The sequence below is a fragment of the Nerophis lumbriciformis genome, linkage group LG15 (assembly GCF_033978685.3).
Source record: "Nerophis lumbriciformis linkage group LG15, RoL_Nlum_v2.1, whole genome shotgun sequence".
NCBI lineage: Eukaryota > Metazoa > Chordata > Actinopteri > Syngnathiformes > Syngnathidae > Nerophis > Nerophis lumbriciformis.
In genome coordinates, this window is record NC_084562.2 from 43,107,241 (window position 1) to 43,129,391 (window position 22,151).

The window sequence follows — 22,151 nt, forward strand, 5'->3', positions numbered from 1 at the left end:
CTCTGTTGTGCTGGAATAATGCATCCCCTGACGGGAGTTTTATATCAACTGAAGCCCTCACTTAAACTTTCCACGTGCAAGATTGAATCTATTTAAAAAAGTGTAACCGAGGGTTTATAAATGTCGCCTATACTGTATGAAACTACAAAATAACAAACACGGAGGCTCCAGTTTACACGAGGACCACTTTATTTACCTTCTTTCAAAAACTTCCGCTCCACTCCAACGTGTCATCACTTCCGCTCTTAGCGCCTTCAAAATAAGAGCTCAAGGCATATACTGTATAACAGCGCATAACAGGAACTTAGCATCACAAAGAGGAAAGCCCATAAAAATAGGTTACAAAAGTTATTTAATAAGAAGCCAAAAAGTGCAAAAATAATAATGTTCGTGTTGGAGGAGTTGTGAATTAGGCACACCTGCAGTCTGCAGGTGTACCTAATGTTGTGGCCATGCAGTCATTCACAACTTCTCTAATACGAACATTATTGTTTTTGCACTTTTTGGCTTCGTATGAAATAACTTTTTTAAATAGATTCAATCTTGCACGTAGAAAGTTTAAGTGTGGGCTTTAGTTGATATAACACTCCCGTCAGGGGTTGCCGTGCATTCTACGGCGGGGGTGCAGGAGGCGGGATTACTGCGAGCCTCAGCCAGTGCGTCTTTTGCAGCCGTTTTATGATCGCTCAGCACAAGAAATACGTTACACACATACAGTTGTTGACAAAATACACTGTACATTATATACCTCAGCTAACTAAACTATGGAAATGTATAATATAGTTAATATAGCAATACAGTTTCACTGCACAGCAGGCCAGCAGATAGCCGAGTCCGCAATCCATGGTGAGGCACAACGCAGTGACGTGCCTCAACTGGCTGCTGTTCACCGCACCGTCTCTTCTCAGTATTTGAACGGCAAATGCGAAAATTCAGCGATTTTAAATAAAAAATAATCTAAAACGGGTGAAGTTAAATGGAAAATAACTTTATAGTATAATCACTGGATACATATAACAATTTAATAAAAAAAAATTCTTTTTACATTTTTTTTCTTTCCATGATGGCAGGTGAGGCGCCGCCTCACCTGCCTCTAGTGACTGCACGTCACTGGGTTGAATACACCCATTCATTTGAACGGGAATTTCCAGGAAATTTGGGAATTTCTGTAAAAATTAGCTTTGTTTTAAAAATATTGATACCAGCACAATATGTTGACAAAATATGTTGACGTAGTAACAGTTTTGAAATGAGAATGGGTATTTCGGAATTCCTGGAATTTCGTAAAAACTGGGAACTTGTATAAAAAGTAAAATAGGAGCGTTTGTTGTCCCAACTAAGAAGAATGTTTTAAAAGGTGGAATGACATGCAACAACTCAATAAAACAAGGGAAACATTAAAGAACACAAAGGACAACAAAGACGTTAAAGAGCACAGAACTAATACAACCAGCAGCCACTTCAGAAACGCCATTTGTACACACAGCTACAAATGTAAAACACAAAGAAAAAAAAAGAAAAAATAATAATCAGTCATAATGATATATATATACATATATATCATTATATATAATTAAATGTGATGAACTCATCCAGAAAGTTCCCTGTCTCGAGAGTTAGTATCATGTTCCTAGGTCACTACTTCCGCCCGCTGCATCTTTGTATGGACGTCGCACAGTTTTTTGGCAACAGACAAACAAAAGCCTGCCAAATATTCAGAACTGCCTGTGTGGTACTTCCTGCTCATGTAGGTGTCTCCAGGACACACTCTGGCATGATGCCTCAACGCACACAATCATCCACAAAGTATATTTAGTGTCTTCCTTTTGTTCTATGTAACCTGGATAGTTGACAGGATTAACTGGTCAATGATGGACTTTAAACCTTCATGTCTTTGTTTACTGGATTTTTCAAAGCTGTCCAATGCACAGCCCTTGTGTTACTAATGACTTTAAAGTTGGTATATGTGGGCTCGTTTGCTACAGAAGACTATTCCTCCGCCCACCTAAATCTTCAAATTTAAAAAACAAAACAAATTGCCAACGTATGCTTCTTCGCAACTTGAACAAAGTGTGAGCCATCATGCCCACTCGCCAAATCTTCCCCCACTTTGGAGTGACGCTTCCACAGAGGCATGTGGACATGCACGCCACTGATGACGCATACAGGCCTTCCATGTCAAATGACAGGTAATTGCAGCTATGTCCTGTTTATGTTGACAGCCCGTCTAAGTCAGCAAGCTGTGGTCCACCGTTTATAGTATGGCAATGCGGACATAGGTCACACTGAATATTGGGGAACTGTTCCAGACGACGTTATATACGAGCTGGGGATCCATCCAGTGTGACAAGTGGCTTGGGTTACGTTCACACTGCAGGTTAGGATGTCCAATATGATTTTTTTCGTCAAATCCGATTTTATGTCGTCTTTCACATTACAAAAACATGCAATCTCTGATGTGAACGCACACTGACACGGGCTGCAGTGTTTAGGGAAGTAAACATGGCTCCAATTCTAGTAGGACTTAGTTCTGGCATATTTGTGGCAATTTTCAAGGATTTTTTTCAAAGTCAACCTTCTCTGAACCGAAATACTGTACAAGCCCGAATGCAGCTGAGATAGGCTCCACCACCCCCCGCGACCCCAAAAGGGACAAGCTGTAGAAAATGGATGGATGGATGGATTAAAAAGGAAGAGTGCAAGCATCTTGACTCTCGCAGTTTGTGGGACATTTTCTTTGAAGCTCTGAAGAGCGCGTGGGCCACTATCCGGAGACAGGAGTGGTTTGACATTGACGTGAGTTCCTGAAACATAATATGTTTGCCCTGTTTTCTGCTTATTTGTCAACTATGTTTTTTGCAACCAGCTATTTTGGTGAAGAGTTATGACGCTGTTGCGTCAGACCAGTCTTCCTCTCAGGGAATAAAAGTCACTGGTCAATCCCAAGTTCTTTCGGATGACATATATGTCGAGTAAGAAGGACCATCAAGACAGAATAGGAATATTATCAAGTTTTACTAAAGCTTTAGGAGACCAGTCTTATAGTGCGTTAATAGCAGCATCTAGAAGCGGTCTAAAAATCGGAAAGAGACAGCTTATTAAGTACGAAAACAGCCCCCACCAGCCCAGAAAGGAATACAGCCTTATTGTTCTAAACAGATAAGGTAAAAAGGGAGTACATCATACTCCCAACATTCCAGCGCCTTAAGGTGAAACAGAATTTACTAGCGAACAAAAGGAAAAAGCACAAAGTGTGCACATGGAAAAATACTAGCTGATTTAAACATGACTATTGATAAAGATTGTTATCACTTTTTGATGACGTATTGGTCGTTTAAAGTGCAGTCGCATCAGATACATACCCGATTTCGAAAGTGGCCTGGGTCGTATTTGAAAAAAATGAAATTGTACTGTTCAGATTGACATGAAAAAATCTGATACAGGTCACATATGGGCAAAAAAATCCTAATTGACCTGGCGATGAGGTGGCGACTTGTCCAGGGTGTACCCCGCCTTGCAGCTGGGATAGGCACCAGCACCCACACGACCCCGAGAGGGACAAACAGTAGAAAATGGATGGATGGATGGATGGATGGACCTGCAGTGTGAACAAGGTCACAATGTTGGTTCACAGCGCACTACTTAAATTCCAAGCAGAAAAAGCGGCCAAAAAAAATTGGCCATATCGCTCAACCTTCCCATTTTTCTTAAGAAATCCCATATTTTGCTCCTTCTTTCCCAGCCTCTTTTCAGTTTCCCTATGTTTGCAGCTTTATTTTTACTTCCGTGGAAAAAAACAACTCTCCAGTACAGCAACACAGCTTCCGATCCACATGCTTAGACTTATCAAGAATCTGCAAACGCCGGCATAACAGGTGTAAAACTGGCGATGCGGAGGCAGGGAAATCTTTTACCCTGGGAAATTTCCCTTATTTCAAATTGTTGACAGGTATGAACTTGACTAATGGCCCACTATTAATGACAGTGGTGTGATTATATATAGGTGTTGACCTTTTATAGCTAAGTATATATATATATATATATATATATATATATACATATATATATATATATATATATATATATATATATATATATATATATATATATATATATATATATATATATATATATATATATATATATATATACATACATATATATACCGTATTTTTTGGACTATAAGTCGCAGTTTTTTTCATAGTTTGGCCGGGCTCCAGTGCAACTTATATATGTTTTTTTCCTTCTTTATTATGCATTTTCGGCAGGTGCGACTTATACTCCGGTGCGATTTATACCCCGAAAAATACTGTATATATATATGAAGCGTTAGCCTGCAGTGTGTACTTTATAGCTAAAATTACGTAGGAAATCATGATATTAACCATGTTCTTACGACTAAAAAGTCCCAGCTTAAACCAAAAAAAAGTAGACATGCTGACACATTAACACATTAACCTGCTCAGTGGCCTTGTGGTTAGAGTGTCCGCCCTGAGGCTGGAAGGTTGTTAGTTCAAACCCCGGCCGAGTCATACCAAAGACTATAAAAATGGGACCAATTACCTCCCTGCTTGGCACTCAGCATCAAGGGTTGGAATTGGGGGTTAAATCACCAAAATTATTCCCGGGCACGGCCACCGCTGGTGCTAACTGCTCCCCTTACCTCCCAGGGGGTGGAACAAGGGGATGAGTCAAATGCTGAGGTTAATTTCACCACACCTGGTGTGTGTGTGACTATTAGTGGTACTTTAACTTTAACCCAAAGGTGTTATTGTTATGATGTTATTCTGATGGTCGTTTCTTTGGGTAGTTTGCAGCTGAGGGTGAAGCTTCTGGGATGAAACCTAACACTTCCAAACCTAAGGCCATGGTTCTCAGCTGTAAAAGGGTGGATTGCATCCATCGGGGTGGGAGTGAGTTATTTCTCCATTTGGAGGGGTTCAAGTATCTCGGGATCTTGCTCATGAGTGAGGCAATGCGAGAGACATCGACAGGCAAATCGGGGCAGGATTTGCAGTAATAAGGTTGCTGTAGTGGCCCCCTTTGTGGTGAAGAGAGAGCTGAGTCGGAAGGCAAAGCTCACACTTTGTTGGTCGATCTGAGTTCCTACTTCTACCCATGGTCAAAAGCTTTGAGTAGTGTCTAAAAGAGCAAGATCATAAGTACAATCGGCCAAAATTTGTTTCCCCCACAAAGTGGCTGGACTTACCCTGAGTGAGGATCTTGGTCATCCAGTCGGAGCTCAGATTTGAGCCACTGCTCCTTTGCATTGAGAGAAGCCAGTTGAGGTGGATCAGGTATCTACTCTGGATGCCTCCCAGACACCTTCCGGGTATGCCCTGGAAAGAGGCCCCGGGATAGACTTAGGACAAACTGGTGGGATTATGTCTGGCAGGTAGCCTGGGAATGCCTCGGTGTGCCTTCTGTGGAACTGGAAGAGGTGGCCTAACACCAGAAAGTCTAAGATTTACCTACTGAGACTGCTGGGCTGCTAGGGCTGGGCGGTATACCAGTAAAATAGTTAATACCGGTATATTTTAGAAAGCAGTATATATTTGAGACAAAACCGCCACTCTGGTATCATTTGATGTGCCTTGGTTACGGCCATTTGCTCTTCTCTGCGCCAGACGGGCAAAGCACAAGGCATTCCCTTTGTCGTCCCCCCCCCCCCCCGCCCCTTGCGTGTTTACGTAGGCTTCTCTGACTCACAACGACGCAGCACAACAAAACTTTTCAAATAAATATGGCTCCCCAGTGCTTACGTCTCGGCTCCCGAGTGATGCAATGCTTTGGTCAGTGACTGCATTTGGCGATTGGTGAGTGACTACAGCTTTATTTAAACATACACCAATTTGCTTGAGAACTTATATCTCTCCTTGTAGCGACTTTATCTCGAATCTCATCTGTTTATGTTGTTCACAAGTTGTTAGCGACTTAGCAGAGCAGCTAGCGGTAGCTCCTCTCTGCTGCTCGCTCCGTGTGTCAAATGTTTAGCAAGACCTCGGCTTGAAAGTGCCTCTCCTCATAGCCTGTGCGGACTAAGCTACTGTAGTATAGCGGCTGGGTGAGTGAAAATTAGTTTTATACTTAACAGCCAGTGGCTTTCACCGCAGTGAGCGAGTAGAAACTCTATCTATCCCTATGTACAAGCGTGAGGCTATAAACCTAACGTTAATGAATAAAATGAACAAAAAGGGCTTTGATATAGTAACGGCTAACTAATTACTCTATAAGAATAAAAAACACGTTACTACCTACAAGACAAAAAATCTGAGTACTATCAACATTGGCTATCTAGCCATGAAACACATTGGTTATCTAGCCATGAAACACTTAGGCAACCTTAAGCACTTTGCACGTTTTTTTAAGATACTGCTATATACCGTGTACGACCATTCGGACTAAAAATATTGCGGTGTCAGTTTTGGTCTCTACCGCATAGTCCTAAGCTTCAGCATAGAACAAAATGTCCGTTCTTCTCTGGCGGTAGACTTTGCTGCTGCTTTTTCATCCAACCTAACACAAAAGGAAAAAGTAATGTCAACAAAGTGCGGTAGATTAAAAAATCGGCAATTCTCCTTATATCTATAAAGCTACCGTTCATGGGGACAAAAGTCAGTCAATCCAAGGATTTTTGACTTGAATGGATGCCACTGTATTTCATAACTAACAGGACCCTGAACTGCTGAATTGTTGAGTTTTTCAGCGAACCTCGAAAGTAGAACACATCCTCATGCTCTTACAGCATTTCCTCAAGAGGAATACATCCGTAGAAGAGGACGCAAAAAAAGAACACTAGCAGCTTACCTTCTTTTTCTCTTGTTTTTGAGCGCCAGATCTACTTTTCTTTCTCTTTTTTCCACAGGGTCTGACTCAGTCTTTTCTCCCCTCAAAGATTCTCCTGAGTTTTGGGATCACATTAGGCTTGAGTCTTTTAAAAATGTTTCCATCCAAACTACGACCAAAATAATTATGTCTAGTAAAAGTCACTGCAAATTACACTCTTCTCGCTTGGGCTGCCCCATTTGCCCCATTTTTCACAAGTGAATTTGACGAAAGCGGTCCATACTTTCCTCAGATTCCTTCCATCCATCCATTTCCTACCGCTTGTCTCTTACCAGGTCCTATCATTTGGAAATGTTAGCAGGCTGACCCTTTCTTTAGTTGTATTGCTACAATCTGCAACAATGCATCTTTTAGACAAATTTAATAGTGTATTCAAATTATGCACAGAAATAATCTAATTGGGGATGAAGATGCTACCAAAATATATACTATCTTATAAGAAATTGCCTCCAGTCTTCTGTAGGTGACGTGAGCAGGCTGATGCAGGCCATCCCACATTTTAGAGCTAAGGATCAGGGGCTGGCGTTGTGGGTATGTGAAGCTCCTTTAGGCACTTGTTATTTATGGCTATACAATTAAACTTTAAATGATTAATTGATTGATTGATTCATTCATTCATTCATTCATTCATTCATTCATTCATTGAAAAGTGGGCGTTACAAAATGTTCTTGGAACTCGTTATAACAACAAGGCTAAAATCACCACTGTGTCTATTTGGGGGGGATTTTACCTACAGCATCATTTTTAGGTCCAGGACTATGAAATAAGTGCCAATGTTGGCAACCAGAGGACACAGCTCAAAATGTATTCGATATGAGAGGTTCCACTGTAAGTGTCCTCACCATAAATCATTTGTGTGGATATAAAGGCGACTACTAGATTTAATTATTGAGTTACTCACAGACAATAAACACCATCTGCATTGAAATCCATTCATTCCAGCCCCAAACACATTACACTTTGCAATGGTTGATTGTATTTGACACTACATACTCTTTTATTTGACACTACAAAAATTGACCTTTTTAGAACATTGGTACACGCTCTTTGGTAAACTCAATAGTAAATATCACCTTTTTTTATCAAAGTGCTGGTCCTCACTACTTTCTTTGACCCCACAGCGGATAATTTTGCAGCCATACTCAATTAAAAAATGGTACTGAAATGGAATCGCCAAGGCTTGGATCAGGGACTGACTAGGTTTTTCATTTTTTCCCGCAAAAATGTCGTTGAAAACTGAATCATACGAAAAGCGGGGCATAACAAAACCAAGGTACTACTGAGTGCATACTTGCCAACCTTGAGACCTCCGAATTCGGGAAATGGGGGCGGGAGGGCGGCGGGGTTGAGGTTGGGGGGGCGGGGTTTGATGGTAGCGGGGGGTGTATATTGTAGCGTCCCGGAAGAGTTAGTGCTGCAAGGGGTTCTGGGTATTTGTTTTGTTGTGTTTATGTTGTGTTACGGTGTGGATGGTCTCCCGAAATGTGTTTGTCATTCTTGTTTGGTGTGGGTTCACAGTGTGGCGCATATTTGTAACAATGTTAGAGTTGTTTAAACGGCCACCCTCAGTGTGATCTGTATGGCTGTTGATCAAGTATGCATGCATTCACTAATGTGTGTGTAAAAGACGCATATATTATGTGACTGGGCCAGCACGCTATCTGTATGGAGGAAAAGCGGACGTGACGACAGGTTGTAGAGGGCGCTAAAGGCCTACTGAAATGCTATTTTCTTATTTAAACGGGGATAGCAGGTCCATTCTATGTGTCATACTTGATCGTTTCGCGATATTGCCATATTTTTGCTGAAAGGATTTAGTAGAGAACATCGACGATAAAGTTCGCAACTTTTGGTCGCTGATAAAAAAAGCCTTGCCTGTACCGGAAGTAGCAGACGAGTAGCGTGACGTCACAGGTTGTGGAGCTCCTCACATCTGCACATTGTTTACAATCATGGCCACCAGCAGCGAGAGCGATTCGCACCAAGAAAGCGACGATTTCCCCATTAATTTGAGCGAGGATGAAAGATTCGTGGATGAGGAAAGTGAGAGTGAAAGACTGGAGGGCAGTGGGAGCGATTCAGATAGGGAAGATGCTGTGACAGGCGGGTGGGACCTGATATTCAGCTGGGAATGACTAAAACAGTAAATAAACACAAGACATATATATACTCTATTAGCCACAACACAACCAGGCTTATATTTAATATGCCACAAATTAATACCGCATAACAAACACCTACCCTCTCCCGTCCATATAACCCGCCAATACAACTCAAACACCTGCACAACACACTCAATCCCACAGCCCAAAGTACCGTTCACCTCCCCAAAGTTCACACAGCACATATTTCCCCAAAGTCCCCAAAGTTACGTACGTGACATGCACATAGCGGCACGCCCGCACGGGCAAGCGATCAAATGTTTGGAAGCCGCAGCTGCATGCGTACTCACGGTACCGTGTCTGCGTATCCAACTCAAAGTCCTCCTGGTAAGAGTCTCTGTTGTCCCAGTTCTCCACAGGCCAATGGTAAAGCTTGACTGTCATCTTTCGGGAATGTAAACAATGAAACACCGGCCGTGTTTGTGTTGCTGAAGTCGGCCGCAATACACCGCTTCCCACCGACAGCTTTCTTCTTTGCTGGCTCCATTGTTCATTGAACAAATTGCAAAAGATTCACCAACACAGATGTCCAGAATACTGTGGAATTTTGCGATGAAAACAGACGACTTAATAGCTGGCCACCATGCTGTCCCAAAATGTCGTCCACAATCCGTGACGTCACGTGCCGGCATCATCATACCGAGACGTTTTCAGCAGGATATTTCGCGCGAAATTTAAAATTGCACTTTAGTAAGCTAACCCGGCCGTATTGGCATGTGTTGCAATGTTAAGATTTCATCATTGATATATAAACTATCAGACTGCGTGGTCGGTAGTAGTGGGTTTCAGTAGGCCTTAAAGGCAGTAAGGCACGCCCCCAATATTGTTGTCCGGGTGGAAATCGGGAGAAATTCGGGAGAATGGTTGGCCCGGGAGATTTTCGGGAGGGGCACTGAAATTCGGAAGTCTACCGGGAAAATCGGGAGGGTTGGCAAGTATGACTGAGTGTATGTTATCTGTTTGTTTCAAGTTTATTCTGTGTAAGAAATGGAAGAACAGTGGAGCATCGGGGGAGGGGCTGTAATGGGAGTCTTAACGGTGAGTAAAAGGGGCTTAAAGGGATTTTGATCCAGTGATATTATCTCTCCTGGTCAGGACAGACAAAAAGCAGGCCACAGCAAAGCATGTCATCTGAAAGGCGCGTCCTCTTTGCGGTGTCGGACATCCAAAGGCTTTGTGTGCATGAATTTGGCTGCTCAACGACACAAAAGAGGCAGTTTGGTCGATCCTGACAAGTGTGCTTTTATTTTCCGCGGCAGCCCTTTGATGTATACAGAAACTTTGACCAGGATATCCCTCTCACGACTCCTTTGTATTTGCCTTAACAATCCCCCTCCCCTTTCGGTCCCTTTATTTGAAACTGTGCGCCTGCTGTCTGTCAACTGTGTGTCCCAACCATTTTTGGACTTTTCTGATGGGTGTGGCAAACTCTTTTAGGTGATAACTTTTCTCATCACACGATCTTCCTCAGCAACCTACTGAAATGTCCCCCTTTCATTAATGTAAAACTTATCAGCACTTTAAGGGTGTAGCCCCATTATCTGGTTCGGACCGAAGGAGGGGGAGGCAAGGTCGCAATTTCTCAAGTCTAATTTTTGTCTCGTTTGTGGCTGCAGTAGTCCCACATTTATCGCGCTAATTGGTACTGGACATGACTGCTAGTGATGTGCGGATCGATACTGAAATATCGATACCGCCAATGCCAGGTACTTGTACTGTAGTATCAATTCTCAAATCAAAAAATCTGTACTTTTGATACTTCAATCATTTCAGATAATGTATATCCTTAACAAGAACACAGTGGAAAAAGTAACTTAAACTTGTGAATGAGTTAATGTGTCAATGTTGGATGCTTTTCACCATCACCAAATGATTCCCGAGCGTCGCCGCCACTGCTCACTGCTCCCCTCACCTCCCAGGGGGTGAACATGGGGATGGGTCAAATGCAGAGGATAATTTCACCACACCTAGTGTGTGTGTGACTATCGTTGGGACTTGAACTTTAACTTTAACTTTTGTTGGGTGTTTTTCACATGATCAGTATTTCCGCGTTAACGTGTTCATGTAACTGGATTGTGAATTATTTTTATGCTAATGGTACTTCTTAATAATACATGTATTTTAAAGCTTTTATTATTGTACTCATTTCATTTTTGTTATGGTTTGAAACACCATTTTCGTGTACTTAGTATGATTTTGTCCAGTTTTTTCTGTTTTATTAGCTTGACTATATTGTTATTCCAACCACTACCTCAGTATACTTTAGAGTTTTAAATAAATAAATAACTATGTCTTGTACTCTTTATGCTATGAGACATGTTATTATTTGAAATACACAACTTTTTTACATTTTAGCAGACATATTAGGTATGTTTGTTGCACAAAGTATCGTATCAGATTAGTATTGCCAATACCGGCCTGAATTTTACTCCGTATCGGATCATAAAGAAAATCACGGCCGGGATAAACGGATGTTTTCATAGTTAGAGCATAAAAAATAATGATGACCCTTTAAATATGTTTATATTTTTTAGCATTAGAACCCTCTAAACATGAAATAGGACCTATATAGTCACCTTTACATTTGTTTTACCCAATATAGTAGCCTTAAGTTTGTTCTACTCTTAATTACAGTACTCAACGGTAGCCCGTAGGTCATTGCTATTAGTCTCCCAGCCACTACGGTCATCCATCCATTTTCTACCGCTTGTCCCTTTTGGGGTCGCGGGGGTGCTGGAGCCTATCTCAGCTGCATTCGGGCGGAAGGCGGGGTACACCCTGGACAAGTCGCCACCTCATCACAGGGCCAACACAGATAGACAGACATTATTCACACTCACATTCACACACTAGGGCCACTTTAGTGTTGCCAATCAACCTATCCCCAGGTGCATGTCTTTGGAGGTGGGAGGAAGCCGGAGTACCCGGAGGGAACCCACGCAGTCACGGGGAGAACATGCAAACGCCACACAGAAAGATCCTGATTGAACTCAGGACTACTCAGGACCTTCGTATTGTGAGGCACATGCACTAACCCCTGTCCCCACCGTGCTGCCCTCACTACGGTCACAGCCTGGAAATAATTTGTCACATCCTGGGTACATCTTCTATCTAAGTTAGAAGCGGGCTTCCATGTGCTGTAACCATGAGCGAAAGTTGTTCTGCTAAAACTCTTGTCAACAGTCGCAGCTACGATCATTATTTTTGTTTCTTGTTAGCATTAAGTATTGTTAGCAATGCATGTCCTGCCTTGACATTCTCCATAGCTCATGCCAATGCCAAAGCTGTGTTATTGATGTGGAAGACGAATTGCATCTTGAATCAAGAGAGTTAATCTGACATGATAGCTGATAGCAGTTTCAGTTAGCCTGAAGTGCTGCGCCTAATGTCTGACACTACGTCCCGCTGTCGTCTTTTGATATTGCTCATGTCCAAAACCTCACCAATGTGGAGATATCTGAATGATGAGGCAGAAGTTGAAGATAAATTCCATCAAAACGTTCTGCCAAAAGTTGGTCAACTTCAGATAGTCCCGGTTAAAATACAGTAGCCTGTTATTGCTAGCATGGTCCCCCCCAACCGAGAAACAGAAGTCCCGCTGTATGAATATCTATATCGTTCGCCACAATATATAGAAAATAAGACAAATACTTGATTTAACAATTATTTTGAATTGACTGTTGTCTCTTTCTTCCATTTATGAGCTATAATTTGGTCTCCTTTTCACCAAGCTTTTTGATCAATTGTTTTGTAGTCCTGTCCTGAGCTGCCATCTTATTGTGGTAGAAGAGTTTGAGTGTCCAAAAGGTCCCAGGACCTAAGTTGTCTGGGCAATACTATGCCCCCCTAGTAGGGTCTCCCAAGACATACAGGTCCCAGATGAGGGACCAGACAAAGAGCAGTTCGAAGACCTCTATGAAAAGACGAAATCAAGGACCCTGATTTCCCTCACCGGGCACCACCTCTTGAGCCCAGCTTTGCAGGTGGGGCTCGATGGCGAGTGCCTGGTGGCCAGGCCTATCCCCATAGATAGCCCCATGAGAGAATGTGGGTCCCCCTCCAATGGGCTGACCTGATCGCTCATAGGAGGAAGAATAGAGCTGGGCGACAGCCGTAGACAGAGCCCTTGGTGGTCCGATCCTGAACTACAGAAGCTAGCTCTTAGGACGTGGAACGCCACTTTGCTGGGGGGTGAGGAGCCTGAGTTGGTGCGCGAGGTGGAGAAGTACTGGCTGGATCTACTCGGACTCACTTAGATGCACAGGAAAGAACTAGTCCTCTCGAGAGGCGCTGGATTTTCTTTCACTCTGGCGTTGCAAAAAGTGAGAGGTGACAGGCGTTGAACCCAGTAGACGAGAGGCTAGCTTCCTTTCGCCTCCGAGTGGGGGTACGGGTCCTGTTTTTAGGAACTGGATGAAAAAAAATGCTTACCATCCAACCTGATGGAGCATAGCGGTGCTGCAAAGAGGAAAGGGCAAAGAGGAATGGTTGAAACTGCCTAAAGATAGGTGTGCCAAGCTTGTGGCATTGTATTCAAATAGACTTGAGCATGCAATTGCTGCCAAAGGTGCATCAATAAAGTATTGAGCAAAGGTGAATACTTATGTGATTGTTTTTGGGGGGTTTTTTATACATTTGCAAAAAAAAATTTCATTCAGACATTTTTCACATTGTCATTATGGGGTGTTGTGTGGTTTTGGAATAAGGCTGTAACAAAACAAATATGTGGAAAAATTGAAGCGCTGTGAATGCTTTCCGGATGCACTGTATAGTACTTAATTTAGCCATTTTTATGCTTGAAAATTAGAGATGATTTAGAGATGATTTATCAGCCGATAAATGCGTTAAAATGTAAAATCGAAAATTATCGGTATCGTTTCTTTTTATTATCGGTATCGTTTTTTTTTTTTTTTTATTAAATCAACATAAAAAACACAAGATACACTTACAATTAGTGCACCAACCCAAGAAACCTTCCTCCCCCATTTACACTCATTCACACTCATTCACACAAATGGGTTGTTTCTTTCTGTTATTAATATTCTGGTTCCTACATTATATATCAATATATATCAATACAGTCTGCAAGGGATACAGTCTGTAAGCACACATGATTGTGCGTGCTGCTGGTCCACTAATACTACTAACCTTTAACAGTTAATTTTACTCATTTTCATTAATTACTAGTTTCTATGTAACTGTTTTTATATTGTTCTACTTTCTTTTTTATTCAAGAAAATGTTTTTAATTTATTTATCTTATTATTATTTTTATTTTTTAAAGTACCTTATCTTCACCATACCTGGTTGTCCAAATTAGGCATAATAATGTGTTCATTCCACGACTGTATATATCGGTTGATATCGGTATCGGTAATTAAAGAGTTGGACACTATCGGAATATCGGATATCGGCAAAAAGCCATTATCGGACATCCCTATTGAAAATGCTTAATTGGACACATGGCATAAGTATGCATATTGTTTACTAATAAAAGGCCATAGTCAAGCAAGATGTAGCAATTCATTTTTTGTTTTTTTTAATATATATTTTGGAAAAACCGGCATGCAATGAAACTGCAAAATTGTTATTCCTTTAATAGATATAAATTCTTTTAGAACCTCGTATTTATTCAATAATTATCTCACCGATATGCTTTCAATCTTTTTAGTTCCAGTCCGCTGTATCTGACATTCTCTGTCTGCCAGAACTGTTTCAACCCCCTTTAAATCATGACTTCTTGTGTCTCTGCAGAGTTCCTCAGAAAATCCAGGAGGAGAGACAAATCATGAAATGTGGACGTCTTGGTCAACATGTGTGCCATGCATGCTCTGCATTAAAGGTCAGTGTATCACACTCGCAGTATGCAACCTTTGTCTCATCGGAAACAGGCTGCCATTCCGAGAGTTGGCGTGTATGCAAAATTTCGATTTCACCTCCAATAAGAGCCACAAGTGGCTTTGACCATGCAAATGTTTCTATTCAAATTAGCACACAGCTGCAATCGCAGGTAGAAGCCATGTTGTTGGGTTGTATTTCGACCTATGGAGCCAAACAACCATCCATCCTGACGCTGTCCGTCACACTGTACACAGAGCAGCTAAATTAGCACAAACGCTGCGCTTGGCACCAGCGTGAAGTATGGTGGCAGCAGGGCGATCATTTACAGAACACATTACTTCCACACGACCTGAGCTCTGAGTCACTGGCCGAGCCTGGTAATTAATTTCCACCCTCTTCAGAGATATTTTAGAGCAGCGTGAAGCACGTTATCAACAGGCTGCCACGGTGGTTTGAGCCAAACACGAGGAAAACCTCATACAACTTAATTGTTTTGGGGGCCTCATTTCCAGAACGCTAAGGACCTACAAGACGTATTTGTATATTCCGGACAACCAGCATCCTCTGCAGTAGACATATGATTTTGGTTTTAAAAAATTCAGTTTTTTTAACTTAACTCACGGGCCACCAGTTGAATAGCCTCAACGATGAAAAAGGGAGGACCTAACCTGGAACCTTGAGGAAGACTACTTGTCTAACTAAAGAAGTTAAAGAAATTACTACTGACTGCATCAAAAGTAAACAATCTGCAGCAACACCTTAGATCAGTGGTGTGCCTAACATAACCAGAAATCATGATCATAATTAAAGATAAAATTATTTTTTAACTTACTTTCCCTAAATATCTAAAAGTATTCATATTCTCTTCATGTCATATTATGCTCCTTCCAGTGCTGTTGTTTTTAATTTTAGTTTGTATCCAATCAGAATTCAGCTAGCTTATGTTGCCATGCTGTACCAAATCTGCCCGAGGCCTTGAGAATCAACAATGCGGGCGTCCGTGCACCGTAAGCAAAAGGGGACATACAGTTGATAGACAGTTGCGATAGCCAATCAGATCACAAGTTGTTGACAGTAGCCTATCTAGGTAGCCTGATGTTAACAAGACTGTGATTGGATACTCACTTGTCATTCCAAAGTGAGTATCCAATCACAAGTTTCCATTTAGCAGGAAGCAGGAAGTGTTGCGCCGTAACCCACAAAGAAGGAGAGCAAAACGTTGATTAGGTGGCAGACATATATTTGCAAGGCCATTTTCAAGAAGGATATTTAAAGAGAAACTACATCTTGTGATACCATGTCGGCCAACCCCGGAAGCTAGCTCAGCTGTTCTGGCGATGAAATATGGAAATGCTCGCCGTTTCCACTTGAATAAGCCGACGACGAGGAGTACCACTGGCTTACAAGGCGTCGAATAGTGAATTCAAATATTTTCTTTTTTCACTTTTAATGTTTTTTGCAATTTTAATTTTGACAGTACTACCGTATTTTTCGGACTATAAGTCGCAGTTTTTTTTCATTGTTTGGCCGGGCTCCAGTGCGACTTATATATTTTTTTCCTTCTTTATTATGCATTTTCGGCAGGTGCGACTTATACTCCGGTGCGACTTATACTCCGAAAAATACGGTACATAAGATATGTTTTAATTACTGATGCGTTTTAATTGATTTTTAAATGCGCCAGAAAATAACCTGTAGGGCGTAAATGTGTTACTGTGTCGTATTTCTCCACCAATGGTCATGTGGTGACATAAATGATGGTATTTTGAGAGGTAATCATTGAAGTCGGACATCACTGAAGGCCTAAGTGGGAAACGCACGACCCGCCACTGCCTTAGATCCATCCATCTATCCATCCATTTTCTACCGCTTGTCCCTTTTTGGGGTCGCGGGGGGTGCTGGAGCCTATCTCAGCTGCATTCGGGCGGAAGGCGGTGTACACCCTGGACAAGTCACCACCTCATCACAGAGATACATATATCAAATGTCATAAATCACATCAAAAATGGTAACTGCCAAAAAGGAGAGGACATAAAGGGGTGCCATGAGAAACGCCTCCGTTGTGTAAATCACAAGTTTGGACCCCAGTGTTTTAGGTTTGCTGACAAGGCTAAATGTCATTGCAAGGATATTCCAAAGTGTCCTGTGGAACAGGGGTTCTTAACCTTTTTGTCCAACCTCTCCACTACAGAAGGGCCCGGGACCCACTCAAATATTAATACTGAATCATGAACCTTATTTTTGATTTTAATTATATCTATTAATCATATCTAGCCTACTTAGAGTTTTACAACCTTGTCAAATAATATGAAACCATGTGTTACTTGCAAAGGTTATTATTCATTGGATTTATTGGCTGATTAGAAATATAAATACAAAACATGTATACTGCATAAGAAGGGACTCATAAATGACTGGCAAACTATACATACTGAAGATACATATTCATCACTGTAGGCATATTTTTTGCGCTTAAACCTTTCTATGACTTTAGCACCAGACTTCTTCTGTTTCTTTGGTACCGTCATTACTGCCACTAGTGGTGGAAAAGTGTATTACAACTGAGTACCGCTGCGGCCTATCGGTACCACAGCTGAGAAATTTATATTTTTTGGTGGCCCTCTAGTGGGCATTCCCTATGGTTAAGAAACACTGCTTTATATATACAACTAGTGTTTTTAGGAATTTACTTAAATAAATATTGTTCTCCTGGACGGGTATGGTGTCATTCTCTGGCTGGACTTGGCCCCCTGGCCGCCAGTTGAATAGCCTTGTCATATATGTTTCGAATGTAGGGAATGATGTTGTTTTCTGTTTCCTTTGTTCGGGCAGGGCTTCTAAGCACTAACAACAACAGATGACGTGTGCTGCTTGTTATGTTATGGATGTATTAATATCATAATAATGACAATAATGACATGCAGCTCCGACTTAATAGCTGTCATTGTGCCGAGGGGTAAGAAAATGCTGATGAACTCAAATTTTTAGGCTCGCACTTGACATTTTAGTAATGATTCCTGAGACCAGACGGGGCCCAAAAGTAATTAGCAGATGTAAACAGGCAAGTTTGATGACTTGTGGCTTCGACGATACCTTTCTGCCGTTTTAATTTCGTATCATCTGAGCAAGGAGGAGAAGGAATTGCTTTTCTGGCTCATATTGTCGTCAGCTGCCTGCGCTGCTCACCAACGATTGGATTAAATAGACTGAGATTGCGTCTTAAAAAAAAAACAAATTGTTGCTTTGGAAGTGGAGTGAATTCCCAGAGTAATAACAAGTGGTAAAATGATCCCGCTATTGAATAGTGAGCATGCTTGAGCTTTCGTCTAAATGAATTTAATTTCTTTACCCTGCGCAAAAATGTGTTGTTTTAGAAATCTCTCGCCATAATTTATCCGACTGTGCTGCCTGTTGGCTTCACATACATCAGTGTTTGCCGTATTTTCATGTATTTGTGGGGGCCCGCCACAAATACATTTGGCGCTACCTGTGGTGCTAAGCAAGAGAACGCCATTTGTTGACACAGTTTTTCTGGTCTGCCAGAGAATAAGAAAACATAGCAGGAGGGATCAGTGTTGCCATCGTAAAAACGTTCCCCACTGCGAGATAAGTAAAGTATATCCTATCTTATCCTATACTGCAGTCGTATTCAACTTCCAGAAAGCTAACAACCGGAAGGGGTTTGGGGGGGCTGACTTCGATCCCTCACTATTATTCATATGTTATTTCTGAAGTGAATTATTGATTTTTGTTTATTTATTTTGTCATGGCTACAGAAAATAGCCCTCTCTATGTAACTATGGAGATACATGTGTGTCTTTTTATGCAACCAAGCAAAACATGGATTTGTAATTAAAAAAGAGATCATTAAAAAAGATTTGCATCCAAAATGAATGATTTGTAAACCAAAAAAATGTATTACAAATAAAAAATAAAGAATACAAATTTAATTTTAAACAAAAACGTTTTGGTTGCTAACTATTTTTTTGGTTATAAATCTTTTTTGGGGGTTTTTTTGGTTACTACTCAACTTTGTGCTTGTAGGCGGGGCCTCCTATGAAAAATGTGTTAGAGGCCTTTTCATTGGTCAGTCTTGCCCACCCCTAGTATTGGGTGTCTCCAAATGTGTTGAGGGCGGAAGAAGTCAGCAGTCATGCCCATATATGGTATAGACCAGGGGTCGGCAACCCAAAATGTTGAAAGAGCCATATTGGATCAAAAATACAAAAACAAATCTGTCTGGAGCCCATACTTGCCAACCCTCCCGGATTTTCCGGGAGACTCCCGAAATTCAGCACCTCTCCCGAAAACCTCCCGGGACAAATTTTCTCCCGAAAATCTCCCGAAATTCAGGCGGAGCTGGAGGCCACGCCCCCTCCAGCTCCATGCGGACCTGAGTGACGTGTTGACAGCTTGTTGTACATGCACATGTGACCCACCCATAATGTGTCACATTTTTGTGTTGATTTATTTAGTTTATTTTGTGGTTTGAATTCGTTTTTGGAGCTGTCATTCCACATTTATCAGTATTCACATTGGTCAGTAGGGGGCAGTAGGGCGTTTCTTCCCAATTGAATGCTATCACCTGCAGACCGGAAGTGTCTTGTCATTCTGATGAGAGCGACCTGCAGTCTGTGAACAATTGAAACGTCCTGTGTGCTTTTTCCTCCTGTATAACAGGTTAGTTTTGGTGAATCAACTCACTGAATAATATCCATGTGATCTTTATAAGTTTAAGTACACATTCTGATGGTGGAGCCTAACTCTAAAGTGTTTGTGAGTTGTAGTTTGTATTTGTGAATGAATCCAGTGCAGTAATCAATACAAAATGGCGACGTGAGTGCGCAATGTTTATATAGGAACTTCTGATCCTAATTCAGACTCCCAAATTAGAGCTCCCGTTTTCTTATTGATTTTATAATGTATATTTGTATAATGTGTGTGTTCTGAAATAGTGACAGAGAATAGAACAAGGATGGACAATTCAACCCTTAACTCAACAATGAGTAGAGGAGTGTTATGTGTGTGTATATGTGTAAATAAATGAACACTGAAATTCAAGTATTTATTTTATTTATATATATATATATATATATATATATATATATATATATATATATATATATATATATATATATATATATATATATATATAATAAAATATATATAGCTAGAATTCACTGAAAGTCAAGTATTTCTTATATATATATATATATATATATATATATATATATATATATATATATATATATATATTAACCACGCCCCCAACCACGCCCCCCGCCCCCCACCCCCCACCTCCCGAAATCGGAGGTCTCAAGGTTGGCAAGTATGCTGGAGCCGCAAAAAATTAAAAGCCATATTACATACAGATAGTGTGTCATGGAATTAAGAGGACTTAAAGGAAACTAAATGAGCTCAAATATAGCTACAAATGAGGCATAATGATGCAATATGTACATATAGCTAGCCTAAATAGCCTGTTAGCATCGATTAGCTTGCAGTCATGCAGTGACCAAATATGTCTGATTAGCACTCCACACAAGTCAATAACATCAACAAAACTCACCTTTCATGCACAACCTTAAAAGTTTGGTGGACAAAATGAGACAGAAAAATAAGTGGCATAAAACACGTCCTAGAAAGTCGGAGAAAGTTATACATGTAAACAAACTAGGTGAGTTCAAGGACCGCCAAAATTAGTAGGACAAAACGGCGCTCGCCAAATACTCGAATCAGTGAAGCATGTTTAATATAAACAGTGTGCTTTGTAACAATTAGGGAGATTTGTGTCATGTTTGTCCTCCTACAGAAACCATATTAAAACAAAAATAGATGTTTTTCCCCTCATCTTTTTCCATTTTTCATACATTTTTTGAAAAAGCTCCAGAGAGCCACTAGGGCGGCGCTAAAGAGCATGCGCCTCTGGAGCCGCGGGTTGCCGACCCCTGGTATAGACCAAGGGTGTCAAACGTATGGCCCGAGGGTTGGATCAGGGCCGCGAACAGGTTTTATCCGGCCCACGGGATGAGTTTGCTCAGTATAAAAATTAACCTGAAATTTTTGAATGAAAGAAACAGCTGTTCTAAATGTGTCCACTGGATGTCGCAATAGCAATTCCTTGATGATGCTATATATGTACAAAATAAACCACATGATGTTAAGTACATCAGTCGAGGAAAATGATCAAACTACATAAATAACAAACTGTAATTTGATTTTGATATAAAACAATGTTATCTTGAGGGATTGAAAATTAACACCAATGAGTTGACTAATGAACATTATCACATAATTTATTCAAAAAATATAAATAACGACAAATAAAGATAGAACCACAACATGTAGGTGTAAAAAAAACAAAACAACAACATTATGATTTGTATAATTTCAGAATGTGCTTGTTCTATTTTTAAACAAAGAAAACAACCAGAAGTTGTCTTTATTTTTATGTTATCGTGCCGTGATTTTACCAGTCCGGCCCAATTGGGAGTAGGTTTTTCTCCATGTGGCCCCCGATCTAAAATGAGTCTGACGCCCCTGGTATAGACCAATAAAAAGACTTGTTATATATAAATATTGTTCAGAGTAGGCCCCGCCCACAAGACTGATGTTGAGTCGTAACCAAAAAAGGACTTGAAACCAAAAAAATAATTTGCGACCAAAAGTGTTTTTTGTTTGAAAATTTTGTTTTTATTTCAAATCCATATTTTGGTTGGTTGCATAAAAAGACACTATTTTATCTCCATGTGCAACAGGAGCTCTCTAGTCATCTTTGTGACTAGTCTCTTCTAAATGTTTTAAACTTCCCATGCAATATGCGTTAAAAAGGAAAGACAGGAAGTGTTTCTTGCATCATGCATCTACTCAGTAATCGAATACAACTGGTCTCAAAAGGCGAAGTATGTGTGCAGTGCACCTCTACAAGCGCAGGGAGTGTGCATTACCACCGCCGTGAAAGGCGAGATGTGGAAGTGTGCTGGACACCTCCACAAGCATGCAGCCCAGCCTTTGATTGACGGGAGTCATGGCGAGTGATAGTGTTATTAAGCATGGAGACACTCTTCCATTATTTGTAACACTTTGCTTTTCCAGTGAAATACATTTTCCAATGAGATCTAAAAGTGCGGCCCCAGGCCATTTGTGGACCACGGCTCATTTTCTATGGGTCTGTTGCACGTTGTAAAAAATTGATAATCAAAAAATAAAGAGTAAATGTGAAAACATTGAGCAAAAAGGCACAATGTGAGGAGAAAAAGCTGGAATATTGATGCTAAGAATTAGGTGTACCTATAGATGCGT

At 41.0% G+C, this 22,151-nt stretch overlaps 1 protein-coding gene across 2 annotated transcripts in view; it reads left to right on the forward strand.

The window, feature by feature from the left end:
* Positions 1-2,030: 2,030 nt before the first annotated feature.
* LOC133616138 (neurotrophic factor BDNF precursor form) overlaps positions 2,031-22,151 on the forward strand; it is a 52,339-nt gene continuing 32,218 nt past the window's right edge. Inside the window, exons 1-2 of one of the 2 annotated variants that reach the window (XM_061975258.1) lie at positions 2,031-2,189; positions 14,763-14,850. In XM_061975258.1, the coding sequence (XP_061831242.1) occupies positions 2,083-2,189; positions 14,763-14,850 (195 nt within the window). In that variant the 5' untranslated portion in view covers positions 2,031-2,082. Of the gene's footprint in view, positions 2,190-2,659; positions 2,797-14,762; positions 14,851-22,151 lie in introns of those variants that run through there. The other variant, XM_061975260.1, reaches the window with a different exon arrangement.